The 15,655-nt window shown below is 42.7% G+C and overlaps 1 protein-coding gene across 1 annotated transcript in view; it reads right to left on the reverse strand.

The window, feature by feature from the left end:
- Positions 1-6,470: 6,470 nt before the first annotated feature.
- edar (ectodysplasin A receptor) overlaps positions 6,471-15,655 on the reverse strand; it is a 28,242-nt gene continuing 19,057 nt past the window's right edge. Inside the window, exons 7-12 of the mRNA XM_053496224.1 lie at positions 14,765-14,890; positions 13,522-13,596; positions 12,773-12,836; positions 11,278-11,485; positions 10,324-10,384; positions 6,471-7,527 (exon numbers count right to left, since the gene is read on the reverse strand). Of these exons, the coding sequence (XP_053352199.1) occupies positions 7,199-7,527; positions 10,324-10,384; positions 11,278-11,485; positions 12,773-12,836; positions 13,522-13,596; positions 14,765-14,890 (863 nt within the window). The 3' untranslated portion in view covers positions 6,471-7,198. The remainder of the gene's footprint in view (positions 7,528-10,323; positions 10,385-11,277; positions 11,486-12,772; positions 12,837-13,521; positions 13,597-14,764; positions 14,891-15,655) is intronic.

The following is a 15,655-nucleotide window of genomic DNA, read 5'->3' on the forward strand; positions in this document are numbered from 1 at the left end:
CTTTTAAAGATTAAACATGCTGTTGTTGTGTGACCTCACTGAGATGAGTGACTACCTGTTGTCTTTATCGTAGCCGGAGACACTCGTCCCCTCACCAGCCTCCATTTATTCTCTCGTTCTCTGAAGTTAAGAAGTTTGTTGTGTTACTGAGAATACACAGAGTCCTCATGGGACACGTTCTGGTACAGGAGACTCCTTCCATAAGTGTTACAGAAAAATGTCTTTTTGGCAAAAACATCTGTATATTAACAATTATACACACTTTATTAAACAACAAACTTTAATCACTTATTACATCGTGATTATTTCTTCGTCGTACATGAATGTACCATATTAATACAGTATATATACTAGAGTTAATGTAGAGTTAATGTAGAAAGAGGTAATATGTTCAATCTAATAATAATCTGCTGATCTTTATTGTAATCAGTGATATTATTATTATTATTATTATTATTTCTGGTTGAAGCCCACGTACATGTCTGTCTGTCTTTCTGTACAGTTTTGTCTTAAAACCACTCCAGCGTGTTAAAATTCACTTATACCACTTCAGCGCTGTTATTTCAGCCAAAGTGAAAATATGAACTAATCCCAGTCAAAATATTCACTTTATCTTTTCTAATTAATATCTATTGGTGCAGGTGTTTGTTTACATTGAGACAGTAGCGCATTAGTAGATTATTTTACAGTAGATTATTAAATCCCACACATAACTGTTCATAACATCACTTTTACTCCACATTTAGATTCACTGATGGTGCAGATTAAACTTCAGGTAGAGATCTAAGGACTGCAGGAGATTCAGTAAAGTCTAGACAGACAGTTCTGTGTGATTCAGTAGGAGACAGATGGACACTTTTCTGAGACTGGTGACTGGTTTCTGGTCCTCTAGTGCATATTAAGTTCTGACTGACGTACAGTCTAAGCCTTTCTTTTATTTATACAGATATTGAGATGCTGTTTAATAGAGAATTTAATCTGGACCTTCTGACCCATCAGAGAATCAGAACTCTGTGTGAGTTTCGTGCTCTCAGTCGTGGTAGAGCGTTACTCCGTCTCGTCCACATGCTGCTGGTATTTTAAAGAGTAACACGTGTCCCCTGTGCGCTCCTCAGTTACACGCGGATGGAAGGAAAGATGGATTTGGTGGTCTCGTATAACGAGCTTAATTTTACATTTCTAGCCAGACGCAGGGTTCGTAAAACATAAACACCGGTTTACCGACAGGTTGAGAAGCAGAGCCAGCGTGTAGGCGTACCCCTGGGCGCGTAACAGGCCGAAATAATGAAGATGAATAAATCAGGCGGTGACGAGCACTTAGGCCCTTAGACAGGCGTGTTATTACAGCGTTTGGGTAAACGGCACTCGCGGACAGACAGAACGCAGGAGCAGAGAACACACGCTATTCTGAGTGTGTGTGTGTGTGTGTGTGTGTGTGCGTCTCCAGTGTGCCGCTTTACAGCAGTGATGTCAGTGGATCAGTTCAGAAACGTTCGAGACTCCAGCTCTCTTCTTAAGTTTAACATCTGAAGGCATGTAGTTTACAATCCATTTGCTAATTTCTTGCTAATCTTTTAGGCTAATTTATGATAAGCCTATGAATAAACTATAGCTGTAACATGACAGTTTAATGACCTTTAGAGATCTTTATGTTCATGAGTAATTTTTTTTATTACTTTATTTAATGAGAGAACTGAGACTTAGTGTTTTGTATTGCACTGCCCTCCATGGTCCCGCCCTCTTTTTTCCGAAAGGGGCGTGTCGTCTTAAACAACACGCCGTCTCTGCACTGATCATTTCTATCTCTTCTGAATCGCCCCTGAACCGTCCGTGTTGTTCTGTTCACGGCTAACATCTTGGTTGGAAATGAACATCTGTCTGCCTCTGCCGAGACGTTACAGCTGGGCCGTGGATGAACCGGACAGTGTTGTAAAAACATACGTCCAGATGTACACAGAAAAGCTTCAGAGTTCATCACGTGAACCTGGACATGTTTGTCTTTCTTGGGATCCGTGACTGATTAAAAGTAATTCTAGTCCAAACTCTCGAGAGTTCATGACATAGCCTTCTCCCTAACCCAGGACACGTGACTGTAATGACTACGGTGATTAGATTACAGCAAACCATCACAGAAACACAAGGCGAGTCGTTTTAATCAAAACCTATGTTTAATTAATTAGTTAATTGTGTCAGAAGAAGTGGTGTCTTCTCTAATAATCACTCAGCACTGTGAGATGGAGACAGAGCTTCAAGTGAGGCGTGCAGAAACTCGCTGGAGTTAAAAACATGACTGAGTGAAGGGTTCGGGTGGCAGATCAAAACCCGCACCGCTCTTCTCTGCTCGAGGCTCCGATGCCGAACTGGGGTTAGAGTTGATGGGATTGACAGATAATTACAAACCCATCATGGTTTTACTGACGATGTCCCAGGAGACACCACGCCTATCACAGAGGTACCTTACCCTAAAATGTTTTTATCTATTATTATTAAACCACTGGTTTGGAGATGGTCATGTAACTCACGGGACAAACATCTCCTGAAGTCCATCATCTCTGCTCTGGTGTGAACTTCAGCCAGTCACGGACACTCTCCACTCGGTTAGACCCAAATAACAGAACTTGCCTCAGTTAGTGTTCTTATTAAACCATCTGCCATTTTATGAAACACCTGAAGAGCTCCAGCACCTGGAGGTCAGTTAAATCTGTAACACATCACCAAAGGTCAAATCTGATTATCTGATCCGTGTTTCTCTGTGAGGTTCTAGCCAACTGTTTCTGTAGAATGCTATTGTATTCACTCCTTGTTTGATTGACTAGCATGACCACGCCTTCAGCAGCTCACAAAAACAAATCCTTTTTTATGATTTCAAGTTCAAGTTCAAGTTCAAGTCGGCTTTATTGTCATTACAACCATATACAGTTAGTACACAGTGAAACGAAACAACGTTCCTCCAGGACCAAGGTGCTACATGCAACATAAACTTACAACATAAATTAACAGAGACACTAAACTAGCTAACCAAGAGGCCTAGTTAACTGGCTAGCAGAGACAAGACAGATAATCCTAACATAAATTACAACATAAATTAACAAAAACTAACTAACTAAGTATAACTACAGGTTTTATAGACAACATAAAGTGCACGTGCAAATGTGCAAACAAGAGCAACAACAAAGTGACAACCACGACATAACAGAACATAAAATATGGTGTTGAGGTAGTGGGTAAACATAAACATTCTTTAAAAACAGCAGCAAGAGGAATTAGTGCAAAAATTAGTCCAGTAATGATCATTGTGCAAAAAGATAAACAGTGTAGCATTTACAGGTTGGTGTGTACGATAATTTGGTGGTGTAGGTCAGTGTGTCTGCACTTGTGTTGATTAGTCAGTCCAGTCCCAATATTTTGAGGTAGTTGAGTTAAGCTGTGTGATAATGTTTGTGTTAGTGTGTCTGTGTGTGTGTGTGTGTGTGTGTGTGTGTGTGTGTGTGTTTATCAGTCCAGTCCCTTTTTGTTGAGGAGACGGATGGCTTGTGGAAAAAAGCTGTTGCACAGTCTGGATGTGTGTGCCCAAATGCTTCGGTACCTTTTTCCAGATGGCAGGAGTGTGAAGTGTGTGTGAGAGGGGTGTGTCCGATCAGCCACAATGCTGGTGGCTTTGCGGATGCAGCGTGTGGTGTAGATGTCTTCAATAGAGGGGAGAGAGACCCCGATGATCTTCTCCGCTGTCCTCACTATCCGCTGTAGGGTCTTGCGGTCCGATATGGCACAATTCCCAAACCAGACAGTCATGCAGCCGCTCAGAATGCTCTCGATAGTCCCTCTATAGAAGGTGATCAGGATCGGTGGTGGAATCCAACTTTTAGCTCAGGCACTATTAGCCAGGTTCCGGTTTTTATTACATTACTAACTAAACAGTAAAGATTTATTTCAAAACATTTCCTGCAGTCTAACCTCATCTCGGGTGATGCGCTTACACTTTACAAATTAGCTAGCTAACTGTGAATGCGTAACTTTAAGTGAAACTAGCTAACAAACACTTAGCTAGGGACACAACACCAGTCGTGGTGAGGGAGAGCGGTACAGTAGGACACTGAGCATGTACGGAAGGACAGAAGCAGAAGGAAAATGTGCAAGAGTTTAGAGAAACCCTGCTGCTGGAGGACAACAGGAAGCTTGAAGCCACCAAAGAGGAGCATCAGGGATCAAGCAAGGACATCATGTTCTGACCCCTCTCCCAGGTCAACACCGACTGCACCGGCTGCAGTGTGTTTAGATGAAGTCACTCATCTCCCGCCAAAAAAACGTAATAAATGATATAATTGATACAGATTAACACTGATGTCCCATGCAGTCATTTAACCTTACTAGTAGTGTAGAACTGAAACAACTGCCTGGTGCCCCGGGCCAGTAGGGGAGCTCCAAGAGCTGACAAACTTTTATTTTTTTTAAGGTAATGATGACGAATGCTGGTTGGAGAGGCTCTCTGCAAATGTTTACGTAGAGACCCAACAGACCCTTGAAGAGCCCCCCACCCCCACCACAGCAAGATCCAATGCTGAGTGTAGACCAACACAACTGACATAACGTTCTACAGGGATGGAGTGGTTCTTCGGTTCTTCAGGCCGTTTACAAGCTGCTTCAACCTGGAAATGATCCTATGCTTCCCTGCTGGTCGAGTTCAGACCCTTCTGGATGCTCTACAGCTTTATTGTTGCAGCTTGCTGAGAATCATCATGGAAACCACCTGCTCTAGCTGAGCATGAGAAGGCTTTGTCTTCATAGCAAACCGAAGACTGTGTAACTGGGTGCATTAGCTTATTATTTGCTTTCTGTCTCATGAAATAGTGGAAATGAAAGTCTTCCCCAGGCTGTAATCAAAATAACGAGCTACTCCTAAGTCCTCTGCATTACCCAGAATGGAGATAGCTTTATGATATATTATACACGTTAAATAAGGGAGGAGGAGTTCATGCTCAAGTGTTTATTTTTATCCTGGATCTTCGTTAGCAACACACAGTATGTCAGGTGTGTGTCATGAAGCATGGTGGTGGTAGCACACCCGATACGCTAAGAGATATCCCCGCTAAGTCATGATACTTCAGTTGAGACCCAAAAAACATCTTGACATGATTCATTTACAACAAAACACACTGATACAAAATACATTTTGCGCCTTTATTTATTAAACAAATGCAACTTCAATCAGAGCCATAATAATAATAATAATAATAATAATAATAATATTACAATTCTAATAAAATTTAAATCTAATAAAAAAAGTTATTGAAATCTAATAAAAAAGCAGTTCCACAGAATAATCAGCTGTCTGAATATAATCTTTTATTGATAGTTTTTAACATGATGATGTGTATGTACAGTAATAAGTTAATAATATATACACTGATATTCGGTAAGAAGCGTTTGCTCTCCGTTGCCTTAACGCTGATGAGGTAAGGTGAGCGTCTGTACACAGCGCGGTGGAACAGCAGTGTGTGTTCTCCGCTCAGTCACACAGCTTACACTATGAAGAAAACACACGGACAGGTATTAAAGGCTGTGATGTCATGTCCGTGCGGCTCGGCTGCTTATCGCTGGAAACCATCAACAGCACGCCATAAACCTGGAGCCGGAGTGCTTCGGAACGTTCCGGCTCTTATTAGCTCTCCTGTAAGTCTTTCAGTCCGCTGCATCGCCCGGTTAGCTGAAGGCTAATTTTTGTTAACGAGGTGCCAGAAATCACAGGCAGTTTATCACGAAAAGTCATAAATTCATGAATTTTAGCAAATTAAGACACGAACCAGGGGCTTAGCCATGGTTACAGAACCACACACACACACACACACACACACACACACAATTTCAACATTGGGTCCACAAAAATCTGAAGTCATTAACAAATGTCTATATAACTCTATATACAGTACTGTGCAAAAGTCTTGACCCCCCTCATTTCCTCATATGTTGCTTCCAAAGCTCCAGACTTTCTTCTAGTTTTAACGGAGTCTTGAGGAATAGTTCTCCAGGTTTCCTAAAGAATGTTTTTGTCTCCATTCATGTTCAGTCCAGTCCCTGTACCTGAGCAGTATCAGAGGAATGTTTGTGTTTGTTAAGCCACACAGTGACTTATGAATCATTCAAACATAAAAACATCTAACTTGAAGAATGCTGAGTGGTTGGAACAGACGAGAGGGGAAATGAGGTTGCTGCTACGGTTGGTAAATAAACAACTTTTTAAAATTGCAGCCTGTTGCAGCACTATTGCCTCGTACCTCCAAGGTCCAGGTTTGATTCCCGCCTTGGGTCTGTGTGTGGAGTTTGTGTGTGTATGGAGTTCGCATGTTCTCCCTGTACTTGGTGGGTTTCCTTCGGTTACTCCAGTTTCCTCCCACAGTTCAAAGACATGCAGATTAGGCCAATTGGTGTTCCAAATTTCCCATAGTGTGTGTGTGTGTGTGTGTGTGTGTGCCCCATGTCCCCTGAGAGAGGCTCCAGGCCTCCTGCGACCCTGTACAGGGTAATTGCTATAGAGAATGAGTGAGTGAGTAACATGAACTAATGAGGGGAAGGGGGGGGGGGGGGGTCTTTGCACACTACTGTGTATATACACACATCCTTCAAAGTACTGAGGGTCCGTCCTGAAGCCCTGCTGTGTTTGGAAGCCATCACAGGCAGGACTGTTCTCCTTAGAGCCTTATTTTGGAGAAGGGTAAATGGATATTGCATTTTAAATACTATTAATATTATTATTAAAACCTAATTTATATCATTAAGTTTAAATGCTGAACACATATCATGTATGTTTTATATGTAACTGCTTTGAGCCATAATTGTTAATATCATCACTTTACAAACCTATCAGTATATTACCTGTGGTTAATTCTGGAAAACATCACAAGAAACATGATGTTTCAGACGAAATCCTTCATTATAGGATAAAAAAGATTCCTAAAAAACTTTGCATACAATTTTGTCTGAGTCACTTAATTCAGGACAAAAATATCGACACTGTTTGGTGAAGAAGAGGTCCTTAAGTCTGCGTGGCCAGCACAATGTTTAGGACCGTTCAAAGAAAAAACTGTGACAAGAACAGCACATAAAAAAATATGGCCAGAAGGGGGCGCTGATCATACTGAAGGTATGAGAATATCAATACAGAAGCTTAGAGTGGATTTTCTTCTTTGTAGCTTTGCTTCTTTTAAACGCTAGCGCAACGTGAAGTAATCGTCAGATGCTGAACAGAAGGGGGCGCTCCGAGAATATCAAGGCATAGTGCTTCGACCACATCCAGCCTCTCGATCTGGACGAGTCGAGCGAGCAGGTCCGGGATGCTGTATCCGGCCGTGCTGATACGGTCGAACAGCTGCATGCCGTCAGTCATCCCTCCGATCTCGTCCCGTTTTAATCCGAAGCTCTCAGCCAGGTGACGCCAGGTCCTGACCAACGCCTTCTCCGCGCTGTAGGTGGCGCTCAGCATGCGGCTCGTTCGCTCCAGGCAGTCAAAAGGCAATTCGACCGGACTCATGCCTTGAAGAGGAGAAACACATAAAAGGGTTCAAATCAGCTCACAGAACAATTTCAAATTCAAATTCAAATTTTATTTGTCACATACACAATCATACAGAGTACAATATGCAGTGAAATGATTTTGTGCGACCACAGAGTCACGACGGCAGCCACCTAACCGGCGCCATCATAGAAGATAAGGAATAGATACATTAGGATAACGAGGGTAAAAAATCCCCTCCCAGACTGTCCTTCGAAAAGTGCAGTGTGCGATCAGGGGTACAAAAATACCTCAGCAACGAGCACATAAAACATGTAAACACAGGACAGGAACATTGCAACGATTAGGGTACAGGGGATAGGAAATGTCCAATGTAGACAAACAGCTCCAGTCCCTGCAGCTAGAGAGCGCTGGTCCCGATTCCGCCTACCCACACTGAAGGGAATAAGCACACGAAGGCGTTGGATATGGGGAAGGTAGAGTGTCTATCTGTAGCTGTTCTGTGAGTGCGTGAGTGTGTGCGTGTCAGTTGTAAGCCTGTAACATCCCGTAATAGTCTGCGCCAGGTGTCCTTGAAGGGGGGGGGGGGGGGGTAGGAATCCAGAGCGTCTCGTTATCTTGGTCTTCGGGGAGTTAGTTATGTCTCCAGCCACGGCCTTGAAATGCAGTAGCTGGAAACAAAAGGGGCAGCCGAAAAGAAAATCATATCTCCAGGTTTCGGTCAATATCTGCCAATTTCACAGATATTTAATGTCCATCACTGGTCTCCAGGTCTGTCCAAATCACGTTGCATAGCTGCTAGTCTCACCAAGATGTTATCCAATTTGCGGTCCAGAACCACAGTCTGATTACCGACAGCTCTCGTCACCACTATTTCCCAGCCAGCCAGTCTCTTGGGGTTGAGACTGACTGCTTTTAAGATTTTTCGATATCCAAGTATCCCACCTAATCCAATCAGCAGAATCCCAGTTATCAGAGTTCCGAATAGGTAGATATCTTCAACATCCTCCAGAGACAGTGCGGCCAGGCACACAATGCGCCACTTCTCCCAACCGTCCATCGTGTATCCAGCAGCAAACGTCCCAGCAGGACAAGTAGGTTCCCCAGAACCCACATTTCTCGTCGAGAAGATCGTGTCAATTTCAATCAGAGACCACTTGATCAAATCCATATTCCTTTTTATTTTCAAGAGCAAGGCGAGGAGAGTCTCTGAATAGTATCACAAGACAGACAAGAGAAGCAAGCGGGGAGAGATAAGGGAGGGAGAGCAGATGCGACCGCCTTCGTCAAGAGCCAAGAGGGAAGAACTCTTCTCTTAGAAGAATTTGAACTGTTACCCATTAGTTAGTTACTCCATGTTGCACAGGTCAGGGTGTCAGGTGCCTGAGGAGGGGCGTTTATATACGGAAAGGTGGAACGAGGATTTATAATATTGTTCTCTTCGAGATATCAGACCTGATTGTTTTGATAAATGAGAGATCTGAAGAGTATTTAGAGCATAAACTCAGACCCCAGGTGTCGCTCCTGTCAGCTAAGAACAGGAAACTGGGGCTACAGGTCACATGGGCCAAAACCACAATACATGATTGGAAAAATATCGCCTGGTCTGATGAGTCTGGATTTCTGCCCAGAGTGTAAGGGGTTATTGTGTGTATGATTTAGGACATATAGTCTCAGGGAAGTCCATTTTACTTCCCCGTTGTAACAAGAAAAATGAGAAAGAGTTCAAGGGGTGTACAAACATATTCAAGGCAGTGTGTATAAACTTTAGAGTCACTAAAATGTGCGTGGGATTACAATCCCAAATCTTTCATCTTTATGTTTGTGCTTAATTAAGTCCAGGTCTGTGGGCGGGGCCTGATCTGAACCGCTCATCCTGATTTCCACTTCATAAAGTTCCCCAGCCTTAAACCGTTCCCTTGCCCCAGTCACGGCCAATGTGAAAACCGAGCCTGACTTGTGTTTGCTGGAACGCATTACCCCGAACCCCTGTAAGGTCAGCGCGGGTCCTGCGCCGTGCCAGGCGCTGCAGGTGGCATTCATTTCGCTGTCAAAACATCAGGATTTAAAGAAAGCATGCACGAGCTGATCCCTGCAGAATGGCCTGGTACGAAACGTCCTGCTCTGTTTGCTCAGATTTAATGTGTTCAAGACACAAGATGCATGACAGATGTCCTCGAGTTCACTTTCTCCACACGCACTCACTCAGAGCTCTCTCCGAAAAAAACAACTACTTTTATTGCATTCCTAAAACTCAAAACTGATTATTCCTGATCCTTTCAGAGAGATCGAGTTGTACTTAGGGTTAGGGTTAGGGTCCGCGCTTCAGCACGCAACTTAATGCGAGTTTCTCTTATTCATGTTTGAAAAGGAAAGACGCCTGTATAAACATGACTGGAATACCATCCAGTACACTGATGTGGGTTCAGTCCTGAGAGTCAGTACGTCAGGATTCAGACCTCACTACAGACTACAGCAGAAGTAAGTCCAGCGCCACCCTCTGGCAGGCTGGCGCGACCTATGGACCGATACTGGGCGCTGACCCTGGCATGGTTCTATTCATTATTTAACTCAAAACAGTGAACTATAAGCCTGATTAATACAGTTACGTCCTGCACTAACATTGGATCATGTCCTGGATTTAGTGTCTCGTAGCGTCACTGTCCGTATCGTTATATATCCCTAATTAGTGTCAGGTTTAAAGGTGTGTGTGTGTGTGTGTGTGTGTCAGGACACTGATGAAGAAGCTCAGCTAGTTGTGACTTGGTGTAATGTTCAGTATTCTGCTGTTTTGTTGTGTTGAATTGACGACTCACCCTCGGCCACACCACACGCTCTGGCGTACAGCTCCAGGATCTTTTTCCTTCGGCTGTGAATCTGCAGCAAAAAGGACGGATTAGTGTGTGTGTGTGTGTGTGTGTGTGTTCAGATAAATAACTGATCTTTGATAGTAAAATATTCTCATCGTAAGTAAGCACTCTACTATTTTTTTCTACACAATTTTTTCCTTTTTTTAAATATAATTTTACAGTATTTAATATTAATCGTATTTATTTCATTTTATTTTTAGCAACACATAATGTTGCATTCTGTTTTTTAAATGAATATTTTATTGCACTTTTTACTTAGTTTTACGGTAGTTAAGTTTTGTTCTTATTTTTACTGTGTAATTAATTCTACATTTTACTAATTTGTATCTAATTTTATCAAATTTCTATGTTTTAACCTGTAGTAAAGTCATTTTCACTTTAATATTCATACTTATATATAACTTCACATTTTACACTAAATTATAATTTTTGTTATTGCACTGACTGTTATATATTTATTTTTAATTACATTTTTATTTCATTTGTATTTATAACCTGTTTTTATTGCATCGTACAACATTGTCATTTTTTTTCATTTACATTTTTATATAAATAAATCCACAGTTTCCTTCGTTAACTTTATTATTTATAAATGTGTATTTACTGTATATTTTGTCTTGTCCAAATTTTCTGTTTTAAATTTATTTAAAATTTTTATTAAAATTTTTACTTCTATTTTATTTAATTCTATTTAATGTCATGTAATTTATTCAATTTTTTATTTGTATACTTGGATCTTCTCAAAACTGTTTAATGTCTCATTCTGTTGTAACTCCTCCCCTCATGTCTGGATTAGATCAGGCTTGTGCATTAGCTCTCTCTGTGACTAGTCCAGGATTAGCGTGTTACGCTCATGTCGTTAGCTGATGTTTCTGGAATCCGAATGCGCTCGCGTCTCACCCCCACGGTCCTGCTGCTGCTGGTGTTGTTGTTGTTGACGGTGTTGTTGTTGTTGACGGTGTTGCCCGAGCAGGCCTTGTCGCGAGTCAGATGAACAAGAGACAACAGGCAGAGGTCGGTGGCTCCCTGTTTTTCCTGCGCCGCTTCCTCGTCGCTGTCGATGCTGCGGCTCAGCAGCTGCTCGTTCTCAGACGACGCGTCGTTTTCACTGAAAAGAAACGCACACGTGTGTTCAGCAGCCGTGGTATTAGCATCTATTATAGCCTCACTGCTCTAATATCCATCATAAAATAAATTCAAAACTAAACAGACTCTGCCCATGCTAGCTGGCAGCATTAGCACAAAGTTTCCTGCAAGAGCACACACACACACACACACACACACACATAAAAATCGACACACAACATAGCAGGAAACACTTAGACATGTAGCATCGGGAGCTAAAGCTAAAACTTCACTGTACAGTAACTGTACAGTAAGACTGTGTCCATGTGTAAGTCGAAACCCTGCTGGTTAAACGCGTGTGTGTTTATTATTATTTAGCTCAATGTTTTATTTGATCTCCAAGCAGTGAACCGTAGTTAAGCAAACTCCACAAACTCTGGAATCATGCTCACCTTCATCCCGGGCCAGAAAAATAAAAGCTCGTTGTTGACAAAGGCGGGTTAGAGACGCTCACAGAATGTCATTGTTCTTCAGAAACCTGATATCCGCGCCAGGGTTTGGCAGCCGCTAGCGTTAGCGAATTAGCTGGCATGCGCCACTTAGCCGCCTACACGGCCGCCTGCGCGGCGTGAGGCAGAGAAAACACACAACTCTCAGCGTGCTCCACCGCGAGAACACGATCACCGGAGGCTACGCGGGTTTATTGAATCCCTTCATTAGATCTGATTGTTAAAGCTAACTTTAGGCTAAATTCTCACAGGCTTTAACGCGTGACGGTGTGAGACTGAGGTGGAGCTGATGAGTGTAATTACCGCCGTCTGACTCAATGGCCTGTCACTCTGCGCTAGATGTCTCTGGGGGGTATGGGGTGTGTGTGGGTATGTGTGTTGGGTGGGGGGACTTTTGCAGCGAAACGCTCACCTCATTTATCGCTGAAAGCTGTGTTTCAACTGTTTGTGCAAAACCAACTTCTCCTTCGCCCTGAGGTGCTTTTTTATTAAACTACCTTCACCTCCAACCGCAGGAGCGTTCCAGTCCAAAAAAACAAAAGGGAAGAAGAAGAAGAAGACAAGGAAGCTAAAGTGAGCTCAGCTTGTTCCTCGCTCCTGAACACGCTGAAAGCGCTAGCAGCTAAACCCTCGCTGCTGGAACTTGTCTTGTGGTGATTTAATTAGCGGCAAAAAAAAAAGAACCTGCTATGAAGAAAGCTCCTTGTTTCAGGTTCATGCAGAGTGCAACTTCCCCGGCGTCGCTCGCGCGCCCACTCGCCACGCAGCTTTCTCCACAAAGACACGTGTGTGTGTGTGTGTGTTCTTTTTTTAATCCTTACCTTTTCACTGGTTTTGTTGGAGGAGGCTTGAACTCATCCTTTTCTGTAAAAATTACAGCATTCTCTAAAAAAAAAGCAAAAAAAAAACACATTAACAACTTTCTATTAATGCAAGAACAAACGAGTCAGGATTAGTTTGGGATTAGCTTGGGATTGAATAGATTTTTTTTCTCAAATGAACAAACTTGGAAAAGGAAAGCAGCATTATTTTACAGACGTGTTCATAAGCTAGTGTGGGCGTTAGCACTGTTAGCATGAACGCTTCACATTATTTAAAAATGTTTGTTAGTTGATGGTCTTTTTAGTCGTCGAATTTGTGTTTGAAGTCTAGCTAGCTAATGTAGCAGTTGGCCGAATCGATACAATGTGTACCATGTATTTTCTAGCATTTTAATGCAAAAGCTAACTTAGAACTTAAAATTAACAAAACTATTAGCCAGCGACACGCCCGGCCTCTCTGTCGCTCAGCCGCAGCTAACAGCAGGAGCTTTCTGACCTCTCGTATTTAAGTGACAGCTGAAATCTGTAATCGCGTCGAGAAGAAGAGGAGCGCGATAATTGAGGCGGGACAGAAAAGTGGGTGATTATGCTGCTGCTAAGTCGGAGAATTTATGGCCCGGAGCGAGGAATGAACGCCAAACATTCCAGCACACACTTCCGTGAGCGAGCGAGGGAGTGGAGGTGTCTCGGGGGAGGTGTGGGGTAATTTAATTTTAATTGATGATTTGTTTTTACGTTCCCGTCCCCACCTTGGGCTTCTTTCTTCTCTTCCTGCTTGTTCGCCGGAGCCTCTACGGTTTTTACCATCTGGCCTGAACAGCATGCTGGGAAAAAACAAACAAACAAACAAGACAATAAGACAGTTTTATTATAACAACCTCAGGTCATTATTATTCATTTACTGGTACAATGACTTTTTTTTCTCAAAAAGTTAAAGCTGTTTATTCACACACACACACACACATAAAAAGCTAAAACGCTGTCTTCTTCCTCCAGCTGCTGTTTTTGTTTAATTTGAGTTTTTTATTAGAGTGATATGGAAACTTAAAACAAATATCTTTGTGTGTGTGTGTGTGTGTGTGTGTGTTACGTTGCAAGACCACCATCTAACACTCATCTGATTTCATTTATGCCTTATTTCCGAGGATTTACACTGGATGAACGCGCGTCACGTCCTCATGCTAACGCCACACAGAGCTCTGTTTTTGTCCTGTTCTCCGTACAGGTGTTTCACTGACTCTCACACACGTCCTCTGCTTTAAAAAGGGGCGGGTTAGTTACTCCTTTAGCTTAAACACCGTCAGTTTGTACAGGATAATAGTTTTGCGCTACGTGCTGAGTTCTGCGCTCTGATTGGTCATTGACCAATTGATTTGACCACCATTGATTGGTGTTGATTAGCTCTCTATAGCGCAGGGTTATATAAATGCGCTTGCTCAGATACATTACAGTTTTTATAACAACATCTCATTAACAGGAAGTGTGTGAAAGTAAATGTGGTGAAGAGGACATTATGGATAAACTGTATGACTTTTTGCTAGTTCATAAATTAAAAGCTGTAATGCTTGGCCACTCAACACTTCTGGACACGCTGCTATTGGAAAACAATTAACCTCGTCTTGTGACATGTTACATCACACCACCCCGTTGTTGATTAGTTTCGTGTCACGGTCCTTCCTGTACCCAGCAGAAGGTTAGAAAATACACTGGCCAACTTCAACCAGTATACAAGTCTCTAACAGTTTCCATGAAATTCCTGGATCAAATGAAGAACAAGGAACAAGCTGGTAAACTACCGCCGACTCTGTTAGGAACCCAGAGAAATCTTGGATGGGTTTAAACAGGTTACTAAACATTGGGTAACTTGCTAACAAACATTTAGCAAGCTAACCCATTTGCGTAAAGTGTGGAGTAAACCTGATCCAAATCTGCAGAGCTACTTTATGGATCTCTATGTAGCTACGATGTTCAAGAGGCCGTCCGTTCCCTCACCTTGGCCACTCGGCTTAGCTTTCAGGATGTAAAACATGATGATCATCACTATAGCGATAGACATGATAAAGATGGTCGACATGGCGATGATAAGGGCTGTTGCTAGGTGACCTTGCCCTGTTGGATCTGTAATGCAAAAAAAGAGATCAAACATTAGGCATACCTCAAATTTGGTTGAACATCTCGTATCAGGTTTCCCCTTTAGAACATGTTTTTGGTCACCGTCTGCAAGCGTCTAGCAGAAGTCAGGTATTTAACCACTCTTCTCAACAGGTTTGATCTTTGTTCAATTAAATTAAGCTCGAGCCAATATGGTTGAACCTCCAAAAGCTTAAATTAAGCCTGTCGTTTTACACAGTTTGTCCCTTTTTGTAGCTGAAAATTTTAGGTAATTCTATAGGATTGTAAGGTGGTGCTTATATACAGCAGATCTTCCTGAACGGTCAGTGGAAGGCAAAAACACCAACCCATGGAGTCCTGAACTCCTCCCAGACCTGAATCAGGGCATCAGTGAGCTCATGGACAATCTGTGATGATACTCAGTGGCATCAGAAGCACTGAGACAACGCCCCATGGACGATCAGGTGTATTTAGGTCAGGGAACACGAGGGCCGGTCAGTGACATCAAAGCCTTCATCATCCTGAAACTGCCTACACACTCTGACCACAGGAGGCCGGGCACTGGGCCCTGTACCCGTAAGAACCCTGTGCCCACTGCACCAGTGTAAGATCTGACAATCGCTCTGAGTATTTCATCCTGGTACCTCACACCAGTCAAAGTACCACTGGTCATGACATTGAGCTCTGTGCGGCTGTCCACGGATATGCCACCAGACCACACATGATGTCGTTATATAATTTCTTTTATCCGTTATTACCCAAATGAGGATG

This window comes from Clarias gariepinus, chromosome 5 (assembly GCF_024256425.1).
Source record: "Clarias gariepinus isolate MV-2021 ecotype Netherlands chromosome 5, CGAR_prim_01v2, whole genome shotgun sequence".
Taxonomy (NCBI): domain Eukaryota; kingdom Metazoa; phylum Chordata; class Actinopteri; order Siluriformes; family Clariidae; genus Clarias; species Clarias gariepinus.